Source organism: Sylvia atricapilla, chromosome 6 (assembly GCF_009819655.1).
Source record: "Sylvia atricapilla isolate bSylAtr1 chromosome 6, bSylAtr1.pri, whole genome shotgun sequence".
Taxonomy (NCBI): domain Eukaryota; kingdom Metazoa; phylum Chordata; class Aves; order Passeriformes; family Sylviidae; genus Sylvia; species Sylvia atricapilla.
In genome coordinates, this window is record NC_089145.1 from 5889411 (window position 1) to 5912971 (window position 23561).

General features: G+C 38.2%; 1 protein-coding gene across 1 annotated transcript in view; it reads left to right on the forward strand.

Annotated features, from left to right (window-relative positions):
• The window catches only part of LGR4 (leucine rich repeat containing G protein-coupled receptor 4), a 74289-nt gene that overhangs the window by 34161 nt on the left and 16567 nt on the right, over window positions 1-23561 (forward strand). Inside the window, exons 3-4 of the mRNA XM_066320526.1 lie at window positions 12895-12966; window positions 14500-14571. Of these exons, the coding sequence (XP_066176623.1) occupies window positions 12895-12966; window positions 14500-14571 (144 nt within the window). The remainder of the gene's footprint in view (window positions 1-12894; window positions 12967-14499; window positions 14572-23561) is intronic.

A 23561-nucleotide genomic window follows, 5' to 3' on the forward strand; every position in this document is an offset into this window, starting at 1 on the left:
ACTAGATTTGTAACTCCCTTTTTTATTTTAGTTCTTCATAGGCATATATCAGACCAGAAGTAGAAAAACCCAAAACAATTCTGTTTTTCCAGTTTAGATGACTGTGGGAGGCTTCATTTTTTTCCCCCATTAAGTAATTAAGCAATGGAACCTGATGGGTGGGTGTACATATTGTGAAACTTCATAAACCTTGGGGTGTGTCAGGAAATACAGGGGAAAGGCAGGGCCTTTAGCCATCATCTGTTGTGCCTATTGCCTAAGAGCCATTTGCTACATGTACCTCATTGACCTCCTAATTCCAGGTTTTCAGTTTGAAAAAAAAAAAAAAATAGGCTAGCAGTAAGCTCAGAATTATGTGTGAACACCAAGAAGCTTTAAATCATTCTTAGCATGCTTACTTGGTGTGTTAAAGCAACTTCTAGGAAAAAAACCCGAAACGAAAACACAAGTCAACTCCAGATTCCCTTGTTTCAGTTCAAATTATTCCTAAACAGGAATATAATAATGTAGATTCAAACAAAAGCAGCTTTCCTCATTAGGAGAAATGACCAACACCAGATATGACACATTTCTGCTTCGTTCTCCCTGTTCTTTTTTCTCTATGGGAGAGGGTACAAAAGTATTTTATTCTTTATTTTTGCTGATTATGAACAGAAATGCCTGAACTCTCATACTTCCTACTGTACAACTACAATTTTTCCGTTCTGTGATTGTCAAGGTTTCTTCGAGGCTTTCATTCACAGTTGAACAGATCCAAATTCTGTCTGCCAGGCCCTAGCAAAATTGCTTTTTCAGCGCGCAAACCTGGGAGTTAGTGTCTGTGCCAAGGAAAAGTAATTTAAAGAAAATGCTTAAAGTAGTGCTGGAATCTGTGCTAGAAGAGACTTTTCACTGAGAAGTTCTCCCAAGAATTACACTAAAGAAAATGAAAACTCCACAAACTAATGGGAATGCAGTAAGTACCCACACAGGCATGAAGTCTAGTGGGTCTCCATCAAAGAGACAGCCTCAGACACCTTTATCTTCATACCATGCCATAGCCCTGCTGGTTGTCAAATGCTGTGTTCGATTAGCCCCTGGCAGAGTTTGCTAATTAACATTTCAAAATAGAATAATAGAATTTAATTGAGTGGAAATGGGAGGCAATTAGAATGTATTGTTTAGGCAACTGAGTTGCATGTATGGAGAGGCTGAGTTTAAAAAGTGTGGTAGGAGCCATTTGAAATGGGGGTTATAATTTCTTCAGTGGAATTATTTATTTAGTAGTCTGCAGAGACTTCAGAAGATCATTTTCCAAATCCTAAAATGAACTCTAGTGGAAGAAGCAGAGTACAAGACTTGGGAGAGCTGGCTGCTCAATTCAGAAGTGCCTTCTGTGTCACCAAAGAGGAAGCAGTTCAAGTGCCTCAATTATGCATCCCAGGCTGGTTTGAGATGTTCTGGATTATCCAAGATGCTTGCACCAGACTGACAGGTCTGACACAGATGGGAAACCAGTGGATGCTGTGAATGGCAGTTTTGGGGCCAGACAGAAGAGGACATCTGGAATGGCAGCAAATGGCCATGTTTATGCTACTGACTCCTCAGCAAAGAATCAAATTTGTAGGAGTAATCTGTGATTTTGTCACTTTGAGATCATGTCCTATCACAGTATTACTCACAGGTGCAAGCAAAGAGATTTTGACTTGTCTATGGGCAGAATCCACCCATTGGGGTGAGTGCTCTTTGCACCCTCATTCACAGCCTTGTCGTCCATGTCACTACATAGCAAACTTACCATATGTCAGCAGGAATTTAGCAGTATTTATAAATGTTATAAAAAATCTCCATATCTGTGTAATTGATACCCATCTGGAAGTAATTTGCAAACTGTTGAAATGGCAATGGTCAGAGTCAGGGAGAAGCAGACCACCAAGGGTTTTGCCTTAGCGGTTAATGATGTGTATTCTTCAGAAAATGCTAATGTAAATACGCTGCTTTAGCAGTTAATGATGTGTATTCTTCAGAAAATGCTAATGTAAATATGCCTCAACCTTAAACATGATATAGAAACGAAAACTTCTTGAAGAACTTGGCTGTGGTTTTCTAACCACACCTAAAGTATTTCTAGAAAGCTAGAAGAGGAAAATATAACTAGATAATGCAGGGTTTTTAGAAAGAAGAAACCATTCTCCATTGTGAAGTTTTAAGTAGAATATCCAGGTTATGTTATGTTTTGATGGCCTGTTTTATAGTTGGCAGTCCTTCCAATATGTAAAGTTATCTAAAGTAGTTTGAAGGATTTTACACTCTATTTATGAATGATCTGCTAGATTAATTAAAAAGGCAATCTCTCATCGGGTAAGGCAAAATCAAAAATAATTCAATTCTTGGCCAGTTTTCCAGTCTGTGTTCAGAAACTTGAACTACTCCAGTAAAGCAGAAGTATCTTTTACTTAATGACCTTTTAAGTTTGTTTTGATTTCCACTCTTAACCCTTTAGAATGTTGTCATCTTATTTGCCCTGCAGTCATGGGCAAAATTTAGATGATAAGCTTTTACCTGTCTGGCTGCTGGCTCATGTGAGAAGCAGAGGATTGCAGTCTTTTCCATGTCAACCTGTAGGTTACTTGTGACAGATGGATGTGATAGTCTGAAGGGGAGCACAGGTGATTTCCCAGACAGTCAGCCTTGGGGCAGGGCCCTGACCTTCTTCAGCAAGGGTTAGGGAGAGTACTCTCCACTCTTCGACTGTTGGGTATAAAAACCATATCACACCCAGTAATACTGCAAGGAAAATAATCCTTCCTGAAAGCACCAAAAGACATGAGTCCTTGATTAACTTCCAGATGTGTACTGATACCAAGACCTGTTGTTGTGGTTTTGGTTTTTGCTCATACATGATATGAAATAGTCTCTCTCCTGTGACACTACCTTCAGATAGTGTTTGTTTTATCAGGAAAGGGCTAAGCTTTCTTATTTAATGGTTGGTTGAAAATGATTGGGGAAATAAAGTAATAAAAGGAAGCATTAGGTCAATAAAAGTTTTCTCTTTTCTGAAACAGCGCTAATCTGCTTTTTGAGAAATGAATAAACAGTGAACAAGAGACCACACACGTGCAACTAATTTTTGCAAGAAAATAAATAGTGCGGCTGAGTATTTGCTTGACTATTTAATTGCATCCATGTTGATTACAAGCCTTAAGAGGTCTTGCTTAATCACTTCCCCTCCCTGGCCAGAGTCTCTGATCATGGCTTTTATTGACAAAGTATTTTTCAGGAACATAAGGAATAATTAAAATGTATACTAGCCGTGAACATGAGGTGAGTTTTTGCCATAAGGTTGTAATCAGGAAGTATCTGCAAGGGAGATGTCTAGTTGTCTTCCCTCTTGACTGCAGCTGACCACCTGTGGCTGAAATGCCACAGCTGCTTGTTTTTGTAGTATCTGTTTCAGTTTGTAATTTAGATGGTACCCTTCCTCCTGATTTCTTCATCAGCACCAAGTTGTATGTATTATCCTTGGGCAGGGAGGGAGAGTATTGTGTCTTTTTTATTACCTGAGTTTTATGAAGTAGACATGTCTTGGAGTTATGCCCAGGCTGGGCTGTTAGTTTAGGGTGCTGTGTCTTTCCTCACCTGACTGTGGAACACTTGATGGAAAGACTTGCCTTGTTCTTCAGTTCTAGGTCTTTTAAGAGCAGTATTTTTAAGGTAGTGTGCGGATGTTGATGAGATGGTGCAATTCTTTTCTCTTTCATATATGTGAGAAATCTCAAAGTTTATACAGATAGAAACTGGAGATGAAGGACATATTTTGAGTAGAAAAGGTAAGAATTAATCTTTATGTTGTCCTGAGGCCTTGTGTTAGCTCACATGTGATAACTAAAACTGTGGTTAAACATCCTCTTATAAAACAGACCGGCATGATTTGAGACATTGTTGCTCCATCTCTGTCCATTCAGCCCCACCAGCAGAGTCTGAGGAACAGGCATCTTTCTTCAGCTGCTTTTTTACGAAGGCAGCCAGTGTAGATACCAGCTGTTGGTTCCTCAAAAATAGCCAAATGACATGGAGTTGGAAGCCGGTGAGTGCCCTTCACTGATATACCAGCTCTAAATATTTAAACAGCTGGAGGAGGTGATTTCCTCAGTTGATCCTGCCTGAATTCCAAGAGGTAAAATTTTAATGAAAATTGCAAGGGATAGGTTTTTCATGTGGAAGCAAGTTAAAAGCCCAACAACTTGACCAGCCAGCTCACATTAGAAACACTTACTGCTTTGTGTACGCCGCAGCTTTAGAAAGCTTGTCAGCATGTTGTAACTTGCACCTTCAAATTCTAGTCAAGACAAACCTTTAGGCAAAGACTCCCAAGTAGAATTAACCACAGTCAGCTAAGATATTTTTAAACATCACTTACTTGGTCTGCATTAAATGCTAAATGATGTTTCAAAACATGTTGGCCAACCTGTGTTTAATTAGTGTTTTCTTATCTCTGTGAGTCCTAAATCAGTTCGATTCTGAATGTGTTTTAATCATGCTGATACAAGAATATTTCTGTAGCTTAGAAGGTTCTTGCTGTGCTTGACAGCTGCGTGTTTTTTCCTGTTTGTGGGGACAGATGCTAGTAGCTTGAGCAAATTCCATTGTTTTTAGAAGATGAGGAAGTTTCTTTTTTTCTAGTTTCTGTTTATACATGTTAATTTCCAAAGTTGACACGGTCATGTATAAGGATCCCAAGACTGTTTATTCTGCTTCAAGTACTTTTAGAGGACAACAAAACTTTCCTTATCTTTTGGGTTTTTTGAGTTTCAATGTTCTGCTCACATGCATACACACAGAAGCTGGCCTAGATAGATGGCCTGAAGGCTGAACTTCGCAGTGTTACACTTCAGGACCAGTCTTACAAGCCTTATTTATTATGCTGCCTGAGTTGCCAGGTTGGGGCTGTCCGAAGGTATAAACCAGATAAGAAACTTCTGAAAGCTGAGCATAACTTGAGAAGCACTTAAGCTGTGTCTCTCCACATACAGTTCTCCAAATGGTGCTTCTACCATACAGTCCTCCCTCCTCCTCCTTTCTGTTTCAGAAACTGGAGTGTGGAACAAAAGATGTATGTGTGTGAGTGATCAGGTAGCCAGTTTGAGGCTGGGGTCTCAAGAGTCATCACATTAGCTCTATGAAAACTTTAGACACAAATAGAGAAAAAATAAGTCCTATGTTGAAGGTAAATGCCTTATCATCTGAGCAAGTAATTGAGTATATGCTGTCATCATAGTTCATAGTATGAAGCTCTGTGTTACCATAAGAAAACATGGTAATGTCATTCTTTTTCCTCCTTTCTTCTTCTGTGCTCGGATGTTTGTGTTCTTGTATTCTGTGGTTAGGACGTAGGTACTCTTGGCTAATTACCCTTGGCAGATGTCCTGGCACAGAAATAGTAACCAGACTCCTATAAAGTTCATTTTCTTGCCCTTCTTATATAAAAGTAAAATTCTAGATGATTCTGTTAAAATATTTGCTTTTATTTTGGCTGGAAAAAAGCTAACCTCAACCTAAACTGAATCAAAGAATCATACTGAAAATTCCCTTCATTTCTCTAAGGTGATTCATTGTGAAGGTGTCTGCACAATATGCATCTGAAGTGGATAGAAAACCAGTAACAGAAGTTTAATTGCCAAATATTTGTAGACTTAATCCACTTCCCTGTTTTGCAGTATCACTTGCTATATGCATGATCATTCAATGATCCCATGTCTGAATAGCCAATAAAAGTCAGGACAAGAGACAAGGCTGTATGAGCAGACCAAAGCAACTTTGAAGATTTACTGTTTCAGCAGCAGTTTTTTCACCCTCTCATGTCTGACCATTGACATATTTCTTGATCTTGGAAACCTTCTGAGCATCCAAATAGCACTATCTGCTAAAAGCACAAATCTGTGGTTAATTGAGCTGTTGCATCCCAGTGGATCAAAACCAAACTCAGTGGCTTTCATTTCTGTGTCTCTGCTCTGCAGACTAGATGTTGGAGGTTAGGTTTGTCCCTTTTTCACTCTAAAGAATTTTTCCCCATAAGTTACCAAAGAGACCAAGTGTTGGATACTGAAGTGCACTTAACTCAAGCAAAGAAGAGGTCAAAACCTAGTTGTGAGGGGGTAACTGCCTTCTCTGATAAGAAGCCAGCTGTTAAAAACCTGGAGCAGTGGAGCAGTGTTGCTTATCTCTGTTCATTGTTCCACTTACCCCCTTGGGAATATCTTCTGTTAATGGACCAGTAAATCTCACCAATGACAAGACACATTACATCATTCCATTGTGAGATGCTTTACACAGGGAGGAGGAGCTAAACCATCTTCACTTAGATAAAAAAGAGCCACAAGTACCACCAGACATCCAGTGTTCCCATGGGACTCCCAAAGGAAGACTGGACCCATCTCTGGACCCTTGGCTCCACAGGGCCGTTTCTGCTTCCAGCAGGACCACATCTACCACTCCAGGAGGGCTGACTTTGGACTGTTTCCAACACCCTGACCAACAGGGTGTCATGTTGTATTTCTGACTCTGTCAGGGTTTTCTAGGATTTCTTATTTGTGTGTTTGCTTATTCTTCTGTGCTACAACATTTGTATTTTTAATGTCCCTAGTAAAGAACTGCTATACCTATTCCCAAAATCTTTGCCTGACAGCCTTTTAATTGCAAATTTATAATAATTTGAAAAGGGGAGGAGGGGGGCCTACATTCCAAGGGAAATTCCAGTCTTCCCGGGTAGATACCTGTCTATCTAAACCAAGACACTAGGTAAGTGAAATGCATTGAGTCTTGAGATGGCTATCAAGAGAAAGGTCTACCTGGCTTATGGCAAAGCAAGGGAAAGTTACCACAACATAGTACAAAATATGCAAAGGCAAGTAGGGAGAAGAGAATGTATTTTATAAAATATATTCTGCATTTTACTTTGAAGGAGAGAGGATTCAAAATTGCTTTCTGCAACAGCTCAGCATTTCTGCTGTAGACTAGGTGTTAAGCAGTTTTCAAGACACCGTAGTATTGTTCCTTATCTTTATGACATATATGTCCATGTTAAAAAATATATGCAAACTTCTGAGGTTTTTTTTTGCTGCAGAGTACTAGTTGAGATTACAAAGACTGCTTGTTTCAACAACTTTTAGTGTATAATAATTGCTCTATGTTATATTATTTCTTGGGGTGTATGTGTTGCAGCCTGTGGGTTCTACTTCAATATCTTGTGCAAAAACAGATACTGCTTGAAAATCAAAGGATAGAGCATATTTTGCATGGTTGTAAATGCTTGCTTTCCTGAAAATCCATTGTAATTTATTTTCCCATTTTTGACAGTCCATGAAAAGCATTGCCATAGAGCATATTTTGTCTTGTGGTAGATGCTGGTGACTCTTGCAGACAATTTAACAATAGAACTTATGGATGAGCCTCAGATTTTTTGATCAATCAGTTTAGTTTACTTAGGTATTTTAGCTTTTTAGACCAGAAATGCCTTTTGAAAACAAGCAGTTATCTTAAAGCCCATATAACTTTGAGGAAGCTGTAAATACTGGAAAGGGAAAGAGGTGGACAAGAGGTGGAGTTGGTGCAGTTTCAGTGCTGTCGTATAGTTACAGTCCTCCTTCTTCAGTCACTATGCATCTTGGTGTACGTACTCACAATTTTATAAATAATGTTCAAGGTTATATAATACTACAACTACTACAAGAAAAGGAGGAGACAAATGCATTTTCTATTAGCAGAAGCAAAATAAAGCATGCATTCAGTTTTGTTAAATTGGTGTGGAGGAATTTGGAGTAATCTGTAGGCAATTGACTGGCCTCCCAGCAATTCAGCAGCCTGTAGCTGTCAAAAGTCCCAAAGGGGCTGTTTGCTACTCAGAGATAAGCTAAGCCAGGTTTAGTCTGGAAACACAGCTTCTATTTACCAGCTCCTCGCCTGCTGCGGTTGCCCATCTTGGATAGGAGCTGTCTGCAAAGGCATGTGCCCCCACCAGGCAGGGCATCCACCCCTGCACAAGGGATGTAGTGAAACCCTGTATTTTCCTGCAAATGACTGTACCTCTCCTGCAGAGCTTTAAACCTTGATTAATAAAGTCTAGTACATAAATAAGCACCATCTGTTAAGAAAACGAGAATTCTGTTCCAAAGTGACTGCTATTTTAGCACTGATGGAAACTGAGGCTCTTTTTTAGGTTTGAGGAAATACTTGCTGGACATCATGGATTCAGTTATCTATAAGGCATTTTCAAAGATTACTTCTGTTGTGGGAAAACTTAAAGTAAAATTCAAGTTCATATTTAGAAAACACAGAGAGCCCAGAAAAAGTGGAAGTTAGGGACGGGCATATAAAAATAGCAGAATAATAGTTCAGTGTAAGACAGCACAAAAAGTTGAGTTTGCAAAAATAGAGGTGGAGAAGCAGTCTAATGTTTTCCAGTGGGATGAAAATAGGTAGGTAAAAGTTGGATAGCTAAAAGTAGATGTTGGCTAGGCAGAGGAACAGTGATGGATATGCGAGGTTCAGGCTTGACTAAACCTTGAAATAGGAGTCTTGGGTCTTACCACAAAGCAGCTAATATAGAGGTAAAAATAATAAATCAGGCATTTATTTGAATTTCATCTCTGGAGAAAGTAGCCATTATATTTTTATCAGAGACAAGATAGACAAAAGGCTAGGAGCCTACCACCAAGAGGAAAAGAAAAAACAACCCAAATTCCACAGCAAAATGCTTCTGTATGGGCATTACACCTTCAGATGGACAGAAGGATATGAAACTCTTTGCTCAAGTATCCTAAGGCTCACTACCATCTAGGATGCAAGACAAGGAGAAAGGTTTCTGAGAAGTTTTGTGGTGTCCTGTCATATAATAAGAGTGATGGTTTTAATTGTTACAAAATTTTAATTGTTACAAACAGCAAAAATGTATCCTTGGAACACCCTCCCTGACTTTTGGAGCAACACCAGTGGTTAACTTGGCTTGGTTAACATGCAGCTGGGTTGCCAGACTCATAATTGCAGAAGTTTTAATTTCCCAAAAGAGAAAAGACAATATTAGCTGCAGTTTCACTGCAAGAAACTAGGCTTGCTGCGTACTCTGGCAACGAGACACCATCAAAGGCTTATCTTCAGCTATATTGTATCCTGATGTCTGTGACAGTAAGGTGTCCTCCACATCTGGGGATTATTTACTGTGTCACTTAGAATAATGATTAAAGGGTATTGCTCACCTCTGTATGACAGGCTAGCAGAAGGATTTTGTTTTCCATGTGTCGTACTGTGTTATCCGGCTGAGCTGAAATTCATTCTGTAAATTTGAATATATCCAAATTTACCATTAAAACACTCAATATTTATTTTAAAAGTAAAAATAGAAGACTACAACATTCAATGCTAAGCAGTTACAAGAAAGATACCTACTGTGGCCATACATGACAGCTGTGACTCCACTGCAGTCACTCCACTCCGAGGTTTAACTCAGATGCACTAATTCCAGATACCTGCAGTCCTTGGTAGAGTCTCCAAACTAGAGGAGTCAGAATTGAGTTAGCAGAAAAACTCATGGTCAATGTGGTACACATTTACATCCCACTTCAGATGATGCCTGCTGCGGTGTCTGTGCCTTGAGAATTAAGAGATAGCAGATAAAGTTTTTTGTGGCCTTATAGCATGGCAGGACACTTTACAATTGTCAGTTTAATTAAATTGTTACTGTCTTTGTGGGTGAATTTGTTTTGCAGCCCACTGCCTCTTGGAGAAAGAGTTCTAATTAATGGTGATGTACTGTGGTTCAGCCCTTGATAGTGTAAATGTAGAGCTGCCTAAAGGTGCTGCTTTGTGATAATGTGAAGTTGTCCCACTGCAGAGCAGAAATTTCCAGGGCTGCTCTCAAGCAGGATAGTGAGTCTTGCTGCAAGGAGATGAAAGTCGTGTCCTTTCTGTTGTGGTGGAGTTTCAGCCTTGGTAAAACTGATTTCCCTTAGCCCATTTACCATGCGCACAAGAGAGAGAGAAAGAGAGATGCTTTAAAATTATTTAATAATAAATACTTTAAAGACTTGCTGAAAAAAGGTGACATGGAAAACCTGACTGGATGATTTCAATGACATCCTAATTTTGCAATGCTGTACTTGTGCTATACTGTATAGTATTAATTTTTCAATTCTCTCTTTAAAGGGAACCTGATTATGTAAAGAGAAATATTTCCATCCTTCTAGCTGCTGCACTGGAAATGTGTTGAGAGCAGTGTGTGATATCCTGATCTTTGCCTGCTTGAGAGCAGCAGTTTGAACCTCCTCATGAGCTAGTCAACGCTAGGATGTGAATGATAAATGTGTATTTGGCAAACTGATTACTAAAGCCTTTGCACACTTCCTTGAACACTGCCAGATAGTGGAGAAATGGAAATGTACTTGATCACAAAGGTCGGGGTTTTTCTGTTGATTGGTTGGAAAAAGGCTGAAGAAGCATGAGTTGCCTTGAGGAAAGCAAAGTCCTACTATCTGAAGTCACACAAGTCTTGCTCTGGCTCAGCTGTAATTTGTTTCCAGTGCTCTTTAGGCTGTTGTAGGTGACATTCAGGTTGAGGGAGACTATTGGACTGTATTTAGTTTAGCTTTTTTAAAGTTAAAATAATAATCTCCAGTCTCTTTGGGAGAGGGAACAGATGCCTGGCAAGCCTCACACACACCAGATTAATGGGGAACCTTGGCTGAGCTGCAGCCAGAGCTGCCTGACACATTTACCAGGACACACATTTACTCCTTGTTACATGTAATATGTTATCATGGTAGTGTTTGTATGCAAAATTATGAGGTGCTGCAGTCTCAGTTGAATTTTGTTTGATTTGTATTATGCTGTTTGAAACGCATTTTAACATAAATATGTTTTGCAGATTACTGTCTCTCTGCTGTAGAGATCCAGCATGTTTCATCAGTACTTCTTTCTGCTTACAATGAACTTCTTAAGATACTGTCAGAAAGAAAGGCATGAAATATTGCAAGCCTCTTTCTACATCTCCCTAGATAAAGTTAATCAAGTTGATTTGGACAGCTATTGACAACAAAATGAATTTTAGGGGAATGTTTAGTTGTCATCTGGAAACTTGCATTAGTGTTAAAAATCCAAAGTGTTTGAAAAATCATGTCCCAGCTCTAAAATTCTGACGTTGCTTGCAGACAGGAGATTTCAAGAATAAGCATACATAGATTCTTATTTTCTTCTAGTTTTAGAGCTGTTTGATTATACTCAAGCCATGCAGACAGACTTTTCACAGCAGTCAGCAGATGTGGGAGTTTTTTTAAATGTGCTTGTAGTGATGTCAGAACCATAGCAATTGGGGGGTGTGTGAAAATACCAGGACTAAAAACCAACAAGCAAGGAATACCTTAACAAGCAAGAGTAACACAGTTTTGTAACAAGTAGAATCTACTGTCATCTTGTTCATGAAGGTGTTCTTGTCTTCTTCTCCCTTGGTTTATAAATATAACCATCTGCATTTGAGAAATGGATTTAATTAAGATAACTAGCATCCTCTCTATCAGGCAGCATTTTATTAAGTGACTGATTCTATTGCAAGCAGATCTATGTAAGCATTAAAGGCTTTGGTAATCTCTTTAATGTAGTTAGAGAAGAAGATAAAAATGTAGTAACATTGCTGTGTTCTGGCAAGCTGATACTTTAGATGTTGCTCTTGTTACTTCCTTTGTTTGCCTCTTTGAAATTATATTCTCCCTTTACTGTGTCTGGCTTGCTTCACAGTGTCTTGTAACAGCAGGGGTAGGTTTTGATATTCTGTTACCTTTGTTAAAGCACATTGATTGTTTTTTAATTATTAACACTGACTGGATTGTACACAGTATTTCCACAGATGATTTCATTGCACAGCCTCGTCCACTATTTCTTTTGCTTAGCTTAGATATGAAACCCAAGTCTAAAAGCAAATACTTTGGCTGGAACTTTTGCATCTTTTGTCAGTTATGGACTAGCAGGTGTTTTCATTACTCTGTTTGCCCTTGATAAAATACAGCTATTAGCAGCTCAACCAAAGCTAGACTGCACAGGATCTGCTGGTCAGGGGAGAGGTAAAATGCTGAAGAAAAAAAAAAAAAAGACTGGAGGAAGGGGAAATGAGCTGTTTGAAAGCACCTGGTTTGACTTTCCTGCCTTGTATTCTGCAGCATCTCCTGTCTTTATTGCTTGTAGTATCTCAGTGATTTTCATAATTGACTTTGTGTTAATGTCTAGCAGTCCATATTTGAAACTAGCCACATTTTGAGAGAGAGTGTGTATGGCTGAGAATTCTGTTCCATTTCTCCCTGCCCCAAAAGAGTTTCCCTTCTTGAAAATAGCTGACCAAAAGGATGAAATATTACCAATATTATGTCTTGGTCATACTGTCAGCACTGGGTGAACATACCACTTGCTTGTGAATATTGTTTTGATATTTGGGATTCTCACAGAGACTTCTGCTGCTGTAGCATTTAGCTGTTTTTACTTAACTTCATACTTGCTTTAGAAACTGCTGTATTGATTAAAAATATGTGGGTACCAGAGCATGTGTTTCAGTGAAACAATGCTGAAAGCCAGAGGATTGTGTTGGTAAATGCACTGTCAAACCTAGCACCAAAAGAAGGTTCTTCATCATTCTATGGTGTGTTTTTTCTTGCACATTTGTAAAAGAATGTCCACAAGGCTGAGTAATGCATCCTCATTGTTAAAAATGTGCTATAAGTAAAATAATGGTTACAAACTTGGAAGATTGCGAATGTAGTGTAATTGAATGCAAAATGCATAATTGCTTGCAAGATTTGATATAGGATTGATTTTCCTTGTTAGATGGTTGTAGAAGCACTGTATTTTGTGACTAAAATTATTACTGCAATTTTTTTCCAGGCGACTGGCTGGCAATGACCTTACTTTTATCCATCCAAAGGCCTTGTCTGGGCTGAAAGAACTCAAAGTTCTGTAAGTAATTGGGTTTTAGAGCTTCATAGCTAGCTGTATGCTTTCTTAGTGCATAGCCAGACTGTTTACTGGCAGGCTGGAAAACATTTTTTTGCCCTCTGTCCTCCTAAAGTACAGCTCTCCTACGTTTTCTTTTCTTTACAAAGCCTGCTGGATGTAGTTAAGATGACAGTGATGAACTTGACTAAACTACAACTATTGCATTTTATTAGAACACTTACTTGTTTCTGAAGTAAATTTTGTAGCAGAAAAGTCAGAGGAAAAATCCTAAAAAGGACATGTAAGCTTTTATTGCTCTCCACCCCTTCAGCATACTCTGTCAGGTGCCTTGACATTATCAGGCAGTATTATTACTTAGAGATTTAATATGCTGTTTGAATTGTTCCCCATGGCAGGAAAAAAATTGCTATAGTTTGATGCTTCTCTAAGTGAAAATGGCTTACTACTAAAAAAAATCTTTTGTTTTTCTTTCTTATATAAGAAATTTTATAGCAGTTGTTTTTTCCATAGCTAAGGATAAATAAAGCTTTCTGTTGTTTAAGGTTTTAAAAAAACTCTATTAGAAAACTGTAGCATTTCTGATGATGCAGATACTTCCAAGTGCTAGCAGGAGAGTTAATTAAATTAAGTTAATTAAAGAGATATTAAAATTAAGATTAAAATTTAGTTAATTAAAGAGTTTTTTTTTTTTAATGGCAGACTTTGATGCTTTAAAGAAAAAAACACAGACACTATTACCACAGTACAGATTAGGGAACTTCCCATTTTCAATATCATTTAATATGATATTTTGTAAATTGAATGGAAAGTGTCAATGCCCTTGAAGCCATATCCATTGCAATGCTAACACTGGAGGTGCCTGGAATTTTTTAGCAGTCCTTGGAAGAATGTGGGACATGGTTATTAATTAACAGTTAACTTGTCTACTTGAATTTTTACCCCAGCATGCGCCAAAACCAAGTAAGATTTTATAAGGTTATTTACATTCTCTTTATAAAAGAACTCACATGACATACATTGTCCTATAAGAGAATTTTGAAGAAACCCACAACAGTATAGTTTAATTCAATTTGACCCCATGGTGCTTTGTTGGGAGCACACTTTGTAAATTAGATTGTTAATGCATTATGTAGTGATGTGACTTCAGGAAAAATTAGAGGTTTGTGTGTTTTCTAGCATACATAAGATAATTCCACAAGAAAATAATAAGATATCATCTCTTGTAGCAAATTTGTCCTAGTGTTAAGTTGCTTAACATCTTCAGTGAATTCCCAAAGGAATTTCAGCATCTTGCGTCAGAGTTTGTTCTCTGCAAGTTAATGTTGTTAATGAATGAGTTGTAAATAAAACTGAAATAGACTATTTTCTTGTTTCATTGCTGCCTTTGGGTATCAGGTCTTGAAAATTCTACATGCATTTACCTACACTAGAAATCAGGGAAACCATAACAGGACTATGGGCTTTTCTGTTACTTCTACCTTTGATAAAGATGATTGTCAAATTCTACTTTATTAACACAGTAGATTTTTACAGAACCCTACAGAACAATCAGCTGAAGACTGTACCTAATGAGGCCATCAGAGGATTAAGTGGCTTGCAGTCCTTGTAAGTTGCCTTACTTTGCTTTTGGTTTTGGATTGTTCTCCAAGTTCCACTTCTAGTCACTCTGTACACCTTTGCTTCATTCTATAGAGTTAAGAAGTATAATAATGCATGTGTAATAATATACCTGGAGTTTCTGAAAGTGCAATTGCAACTGGAATGAAGTTTCACAATTAAAATTCATAAAGAATTTTATTCGTCATCTTTGGAGGAGTGACCCAAATGCCAGCTCTTTCAAAACTCAAACACAAGTTACAAGATTGCTGTTTGAATGCAGCGGTGGTTTAGTTAAACTCTAAACCCTCTTGCACATCCTGAGGTATTTAAGCAATTCTTAAATGTTGTGCAAAAATTAATGATGCCCAATTCTTTTGTATCCAGAGCAGGAAAAGGGATTTCTGGGAAGAAGTATTACTTGAGACATGCATAGTAATGGTTTTACAGGAAGGTGTTGAAATCTCACAGTTACTTATGAATACCTCAGCCATTATTGCTAGTTGCACATAAGTTATTTTATATGTGTTTATACTATCTCATGGCTTATTATGTTTTATAAAGCATCTTAATCAGACCTTAATAATTAGTTACAGCTCTCTAGGTGCTAGATGCCGATCTCTGTGAGGAGGAGGAGGTGGGAGGGGCTGCAAAATTTTTCCTTCTTCCCGCTTACCTCCAGAGAGAGGGAAAGGGAAGAGAGAGTGTAAATTATCTATTTGGTCTGTGCCAAAGTTCAGGTTTCTGGTCCAAGACTGTTTCTTTCAGGTTATGGATGTAATTAAACAAAAAAAATAGTTTTGCCAAATAGATTTGCAGACTATTGCATGACTTTTGCAGAGGTACTTTTCTGCATTCCCTAAGCTTGGATATTCCAGTAAGCAGTGAATTCAACATCTACGTTTCACTTTTTTTTTTAGCGTATGCGTAGAAGGGAAAATGCCTTGGTCTTGGTGCAAATACTATGCATTGTAATAAAAGACCTTCAAATTGCATGATATGAATAAACCTTTAGTAATAATTTAAAACAAAACAAAATTTCTTCCTGGCTTCCATCACTTCTTTGATGCCGAAAAGAGAAACTGCTTTAGTAAAAATGTTTGTCTACCAATCATCCATTTCATTTTCAGTGAACATACTTTTTCCTATACATATTTACAGTAATGTTTGTTCTCTAATTAAAGTTTAAAATATTAAACCTCCAGTTGCTGGCGATGTCAATGTGATGATGTTATGTGCAGAAAGGAAGAAACAAAATTTCAGAGAAAAATAATGTATAAATTAAGCCATCATCTCTTTTTTAAAAAACCATGTTTTTTAATATTTATTGAAAGGTGACTATGTTAGAGCTATTTTTAAAAAAAACAAACATTTTAGTTTTGAAAAAATCTTAGGATGATTATGTAAGGTTTTATAATGTAATCATTATAATCACTTGACCAAAACATCCTTATAATTAAAATGTAATTGTGACAATTTAAAATGTGGGGAAATTTCCTTTCTATGAGCTTCATTGTTCAAGGGCAAATGATAAACTATATCAATTTTAGGATGGTGAAAAAGGAGGCAATTAGGTTAGTAAGTAGTAGCAAGCTGCTTGTTATTTCTTTTTCTGAGGAAAACCAAATTGAGATTTCCAGATAACTGTTGGAAATATGGTGGGCAAAGAAGTCACTGGTCACAAAGAATCAGAGACTATTCTGAGTTGGAAGGATCACTGAATCCAGGTCTCTAGTGAAAGGTCCACACAGGGACTGAACCCATGACCCTGGTGTTAGTAGCACCATACTCTAACCAGCTGAGCTAATCTGAAGCTCAGGAAGATTTTAACACTTCGGGTTTTTTTGTTTGTTTTTTCCATCCACTGATGTTACTCAGCCTTTGGTTTGTCCCTCTCTGTTCCTGAGAATGATATGTCAGCACTGCAAGACAACTGTAATTTGTTAGAATGGACAGGAATTTGAGAATAATTTGGGGTTTGATAAAAGTGTAATGAGAGATGAAAAGCATTTTTTCTATGCAATTTGTTTACTTCACCAGAATGCATTTCTGTGATTTTAGTGAATTTTAGGAAAAGTCTGTTAGCATTACTCATGCATAATTACACTAATTATGCATATCCCCTAGTAATGCAGATAGCACCTTCTGGCAAAGGAATGTAAGAGTGGTTCTCTGAATTTTCTGTCAGAACATGGAAACATAAGTGTCAGCAATCCAGCAAGCTTTACAGTACTAAAAAAAAAAAAAAAAGGGAAAAAAGTGATTTATTCCCCTCCCTAAGGAATTTTTGTGAATTTGAAAAACCCAAGTTGCTGTGAGCTTCTTTGAAAATAAATAACTCATTGCAGAATAAAAACCTGCTTCTACTCTTTTATATAATCTCCATCCCAAACCTGCAGGTTTAAACATTAATGAACTGTCCTTCTTTGGCAGTTTTCCAGTTTGCTCTGACATATCTTTCAGGGGTATTTTTTTTCTTGGTGAAGGCACAAATTACTTCCTCATAAAAGTTTATAGTGTATTGATAATAATTTCATTTGAAACACCTTTGCAACTGTTTTGTCTTAATATGCTCCAGTTTTTAGCTTCATAGGAAGGCAGTTGCCACAATGTTGTATTTATTAATAAACTCAGTAAGCATACCTGGGTGGAAATAAGGAATATGGTAATTGGAGCTTCACGATCTGTCGTGTTTATATTACAGCTGGTGGGTAGCCAGCCTGGTTCAGAGTACTAAATGACAACTCTTTATTTTCTGTTTGCCTTGCATATTTTTCCCAGCTCTGGCTTCCAAAAGAGAACTGGGATAGGGTTCTTTATATGGAGGTGAAATTTAGCAAAATTAAAGACTTTTACTGAGTGGAAGCTTGCTGTATAACACCCCAGAAAAGTTTTATCTGGCATGATACATGCTCACATTGCTGTGGTAGGTGGAACTGTGAGACAGCTCTACCAAGGGCGAAGCCACTGGCTGTCCACCTTGTGCCTGCCTCTTTTAGTAGCAGAAAAACCTGACAAAGAGCTTCACAAATGCAAGCAATAGTCTTGATGCATTTTGATTACTTCAAAGCATCAACAGCATGTTTTTATTGTTACAAGGCCATCAAGTGGTATACTTTGTGTTTTAGATCTGGAAATGGTGTTGGTGAGGTTTATGGGCAATCCAAGGGTCGGACAGAGAGCAAGAGGTACAGCAGCACAGTGGTGTGCTGCTCAGCAGTGTGTGAAGCTGCTTCCTGGGAACCACTGGGAAGCCATTAAAGTCACTCCTTTAAGTGCCTTGGCATATTTGACTGTGATGACTTATTTTGGTAACACTATTTTTTCTGAGCTTTGACCCAGAATCTGGGGATTTGTAACATGGGTCTGTAAACTGCAGCAATTTTTAGGGTTGCTCTGACTGACCAGAGAAACAGAGCTACATAGGACTACTAGGAATATTCTAGTACAGTTCCCAGTGTGTGACAAATATTGGAATTACACTATTTAAACAAAGACTTTCAGATGCTTTACAAAGGAAGACTTAATTCCATTTGAATAAAAACCCCACAAACCTAATTGCCACTGTGCATTTGCCATCAAATCCAGGAGTCTTTTAAAAGCCTGTCAATATCTTCTAATGTATTAGGCATTATTTATTATAACTGTAGCTCTACTGTCCCAACACATGTGCACACTTGTCCACGTGCAGGGAATATTAGAGCATTCTGCATCAACAGTTCAAAGCACTGCAGCTTGGCTCTTTGCCAGATTCCCGAATTGCTGGGATTTGGGATCATGCCAGTGTGATGCTCAACTGTGATAGCTCCTGCCTTTCTTGTTGTGTGGGTGTTCACCTGGGCTGCACACGTAAGTGTCTTCATGCATGCGGTCAGCAGTCATTTTCTGCAGTACCTGGTGGCAGGTCTGGCTTCCTGAACAGCCCCATCTGCTCACAGCAGGATCATAACCAGTTTTTCAGTCTGGTTTACTATCTTAGGAGGCTGGAGCAGGCTTCAAGCAGGATAAGGCCAGAGGCATGAATCAACTGGGATGGAATAATATTTTCTGGGAGTGGGAATCATCTTGACCCAGGTAGGAAAGACTAGGGTCCTAATGTAGAGCTGAAATGAGAGTAGAATCCTGCTTAGCAGGGTGAAAATGTATGATAAAATCATGGGGACAAAGAATGGAGGCATATTTCAGTCAGGACACATTTAAAATATGTTCTGTAGCACGTATCAGCGACAATCTTGCATTTCTAGCTTTTTTGTATTTAGGAAGGATTCCTTATACAGATCAAGTTAATGTCTACATTTATTTAAAAAGTCAAATCTAGAAACATTCTGCTGGTAATGAAACTGCCCAATTCTAAGCCATAGTTCATGTTGCTGACAGTAATTTCAGTAACATAAACCATAAATGCAAAATGTGTCAGAAGGAAAGATCCCCTGAATTTGGAGAGAACAGTGTAAACATAATCTTATATCAAAAAATACGCAGTTCTGTTCTAATTCTGCTATTTTCTTCTTAGAGAGTGCCTTAGGGCTCCTGTTGATAATTTTGTGATTCTGGATTTTCGAGTTTGGAAGGACAAGACATCTGTAGGGACAGTAGTGTCTGGGAGGCTGTGGAAGGTGTTCATCAGCAGCAATGACTATATAAAGTTAAGAAGCTTTAAAGGGTTTTATATGTAGTATGCACCCCTAACTGTGGCAGGTGTCATTTCAGCTAAGCAACCTTTAATGGTTTGTCTTCAGAGGTTTTCTAGTTTCCTGCTTTGCTGTTATTAAGGGGTTCAAGGGCATCAGCCCTCAGATTCAGTCTGTGTTAAGATATGGGATTAATCAGAATGGGAATGGAAGAAATAGACACATTTTCTCTTTAACATGCAAAACCAGTACATACTTAAATTCAGTGAATTTATTTTTCTTCCTTGAATGTTTAGAGTTAAGAATGTATAAGAGCTTTTCTGAGCAGATCTGATTGTGCTGGAAAGTCTTTTCATATACTGCTTTGTATACTTCACGTATTTTTCTATGCCATCTTTACCTTTAGAAGGTGTTCTGGTTTTCTTGAACGTGAGGCATGTTTTTTTGTGAACTTCAGGGATTTCTGGGATTGTAGCTTTTTTTTTTTTTTCAACTGTCTGGACTTGCTTAAGCAATTGCTTAGTTTAAATAACATCAGGGAATTATTTAGAAATTGAATTATCAGAAACTTAAATGAGATGGTAAAAGTTAAATAGCACTTAAGCAAAATCAGCTGAGTCCTCTGTGGGTACTTTTGCAGCAAACTATGACCATCTAAACATATAGATGGAAGAAACAGATATGCTGGCATATCAGTACAGGTTATTGAAATAGCTTCAGTATGTTGTATCAGTTTCTGAGGGCTGCTGGAAATTTGTCTTTGAATAAAGCAAATCCTTGTATTGATGTTCTGAACATATCATGAATGCACAGAGAGCCACTGCTTGATACAGTGAGCAAACTCTCAAAAGTGTTTTAAAGTACCTCTGTTTACATGGGTTATTGCCTCCCACTGTAGCAGGATTTCTGAGGTACCAGACTTATCGGTACTCAACTTCAAGACCTAAAAATCTACTCCACTGTTATTGGAGTGATTTCTTTGTGGCTTTTGAAGGAGCACTTTAAAGAGCAATGTTCATTAATGACTGCTATTGAGCAGAAGTGGTTTAACACAAGAGCTGGGAGTGATTTGGCTTTTATTAACATCAGCAGTAAACTCCTGATGTTCAAGGCTGTTAATTAGGCTATTAGTACAAGGCTGTTAAAATTTCCTAGTAACTGAAGCCTGCCTGTAGTCACAGATGAGAGCTAATGAGGATGGGAGGCTGGTCCTGGAGGCCTCCAGGCTTTACCTATAGGGGATGCAGGCTGTAGGGCAGTTGCCCTAAGCAGTGTGTGTACATTTGTATGTAAAATTCATTTGTATGTGTGTGTTAGATTTGAAACTTCTATTCACTTGAATTGAGGTGGGCATTCTTACTAGTTCTGGTTTCCTTAAAGTAGAGTCGATTGTTTGAAGACCTTGTTATGTCCTGTTTGAACTATATATCAAATACTGATATAAGAGCTGCTGAATAGGTTTCTGTCATCCTCCTGCTCTTTTCTTCTCCTGGAGTTGGTGCTTGTGTGAAGAGGGATCGTGAGAGGAATAGAAGTGACAAAGGCAGCTCCACAACTGAACTCTTAATTTAGAGAATAAAATGCTTCTGGGAGATTAAGGTACATGCTGCAAGCTTTAATTTGAAGGATATACCTGGATCTTTAACAATATAATGGAAAAAGACAGTCTTTGTACAAAGTCCAGTCCAAGCAAAGAATATTGCTTGTTCTTTTTTAATTATTGGACCTAGGTAATATTCCCTTACCTACCTTAAAAAAAAAGTTGCAGTCTTTAATTGTTAATATTTTGTGAAGGTTGTCAAATATTTTAGGTTTGCTTTTCAGTTGTTTTACTAAGTGCTTTGTTACGTGCATTTCAAACTAAGTAAGAGTGTTTCAGCTGTGTTTTGTGCATTCAGTATCATGTGGATAAGCTTTGACTGTTTGGAAGAGCAAAAAAAAAAATAACCATGGCATATTAGGCTCTTAGGAGAAATAAAGGAACACAAAAAATGGTGGAGGAGGCCAAATAACTTAAAAATATTTCTTCCACTTTCCTGCTCAATGTCAATGGTAGGTGGTATTCTTTCCCCCCCTCATCTTTCCTGCTGTGGGCTGGAGAAAATAAACCAAAAGATTGGATGGCTGTGGACAGTCATCAGTTTAAAGTATGGTTACTTGAGTATTTGATCCACCTGTTCTGGGGAACAGAGGTCTTGGCAAAGCAAATTAAAAATTCAGGGTCTGACATCACCTCCATGACTGTCTTTGTTCTCCCTGGCTGTGTTCATCTCCCTTATTGTGTGTGTCCATCCTTTGTCTGTTCACCTCCTTCTTTAAGGCTGGGAGAGGCAGAGCAGACGTGTGGCTTTTTTGTGTGCTTTTGTTTTCCTAAGTCTCCTAGAAAAATGGAATTCAGCACAGCGCCAGTGGAAGTACAAATGGACTACATGAGTAGGTACAATGATTGAGGCCTGTCTCTTGAGTCTGCTGCTTCTCTTAAAAAAACCCAAACCAACCCCTTCCCTCAGGAAAAAAAAAAAAAAAAAAAAAAAAGCCAACAAGACAAACACACACACACGAAAAAAACACCATCCAGAAAAAAAAGTGAGGGAGGGGTAGGGAAAAATTAGAAGACTCAGATATATTTATTCCACTGGGAAATAATTCTTTGATCTTCAGAGAGCTGTGTAAATTTAGCAGAGAAGAAAGTTAATTTCTAGTTGGTTTTTTTTTCTGAAGGAGAACCTCAGGCTTTTTTCCTCTCTCCCTCCAGCCTCTTTTTTTTCCTCTTTTATTATCAGCAGACTTCAATTTCACTGAAATGTTCTAGTCTCCGTGCAACCTAAGAGCATTCAAATAGAGTAGCATACACATCTGTCAGACCATGGGGCAAATGATAAGGGGATGCCAGCATATGAACCATAGGAATTACCTCTTTGATGTACAGCTTTAGAGCTAATGACACCTCACTCGTCTTAAAAGACAACTTTGTCAGCAGACAATTTTGTAAGTTCCTGCTTGTAATAGTATATTTGTTGCTTAATTTGGTGTATTTTTTGACTTTTTATTACGTGGAAATTCAGCTGGTGGGTTTCTTTTCCTAATTATTTGAAATATGCAAACCGCTTGCATCACAACAACAAACCTCTGTTTTAAGGAAAAAGATTAAGTGTGTTAAAATTGTGATCAGGCTTGTCTTCTGCATTAATTCTTAGTCAGGGTTGTCTTCTCCCTTTGAATTCTGCATGTCCTTTAAGTGTTGGGATCCAGATCTGTTTTGACTGTGCCTGGGGACAAATGCAGTAAAGTCACTTGGTCCACACTGCCTGCCCAGAGAAGGATAGGATGAATGGCTGGAGGAAATTACTTCTGAAACTAACCCAGCTAGACTTTCAGGAGCATATCTGATCATGGCTTTAGAACCAGAGGGTACTAACATCATTTCAGAGCTGTGCTGATACGTATGTTAATGAGCATCCCTGTTAATGGAGGAGGGTGTGTGTGTTCTCTGTCCCTGCATGGCAGCACAGTGCACCATAGCTGGTACAGCAGTCATTTCAAATCAGTTGTGCAAGGTGCTTTCTGTTGTGTTTGCAGCAGTCACCATGGTTCAGCTCTATGTTGACCTAGAGAAGACAGCCTTTAGGTCAGAGGGCCATCAAGTAAATGCCCAGTGCTATCTGCTCTGTGCCTTCTCAGACCCATTAAGGTCCTGTGACAGTGGACTGTCACTGCTTTATGAATGTATTGCTGCTTCCCAGGATATTGAATAACCTCTGCATCCTGGGTATGTCCCCATGTCCCCTCATAGTTACTGCAAAAATTAACCCCAGTGTGGCTGGAGCCAGGACAGTTTACTATATCTAATTTTGCAACTGGCATTCATTTAGGGAAAAAGCATGATGGCAGATCCAGTGATGTACAATAGTTAATAGTGCTGATGTGCTATTTTGCATTTTGTTGTGGAGAATGTTAGAAAAGATCAGGTGCAAGACAGCAATCAGTTTTACTTGAGATGTTTTATTTGTTGGGATAATTCGTAACTCTGACTTTGTTCACAAACAGTTTTTAATAGTCTTGCTCCCTAAAGTTTGTTACTGCATAGCAGTACCACAGAACAAAGCATACAACAGTACATGAGGGTGTCAACAAGATAGATGTAGGGATAATCCATTCAAATGAGTAAATGCCTCTGTAATCTTAGATATGCTGTCAAGCATGTTAGAAGCTAGGGGTTTTGTGGAATATGCCTTATAGGGTTATTAATTCATTTTGGTTAGCTGATTATAAGCTTATCAATTTGTTAAAATGTTTTATTTAAAATGTTTGAAGAGTTTATTATGAAACTTTATTTATGGGCTCTTCATTCGCCTTGAAAAGGTTCTC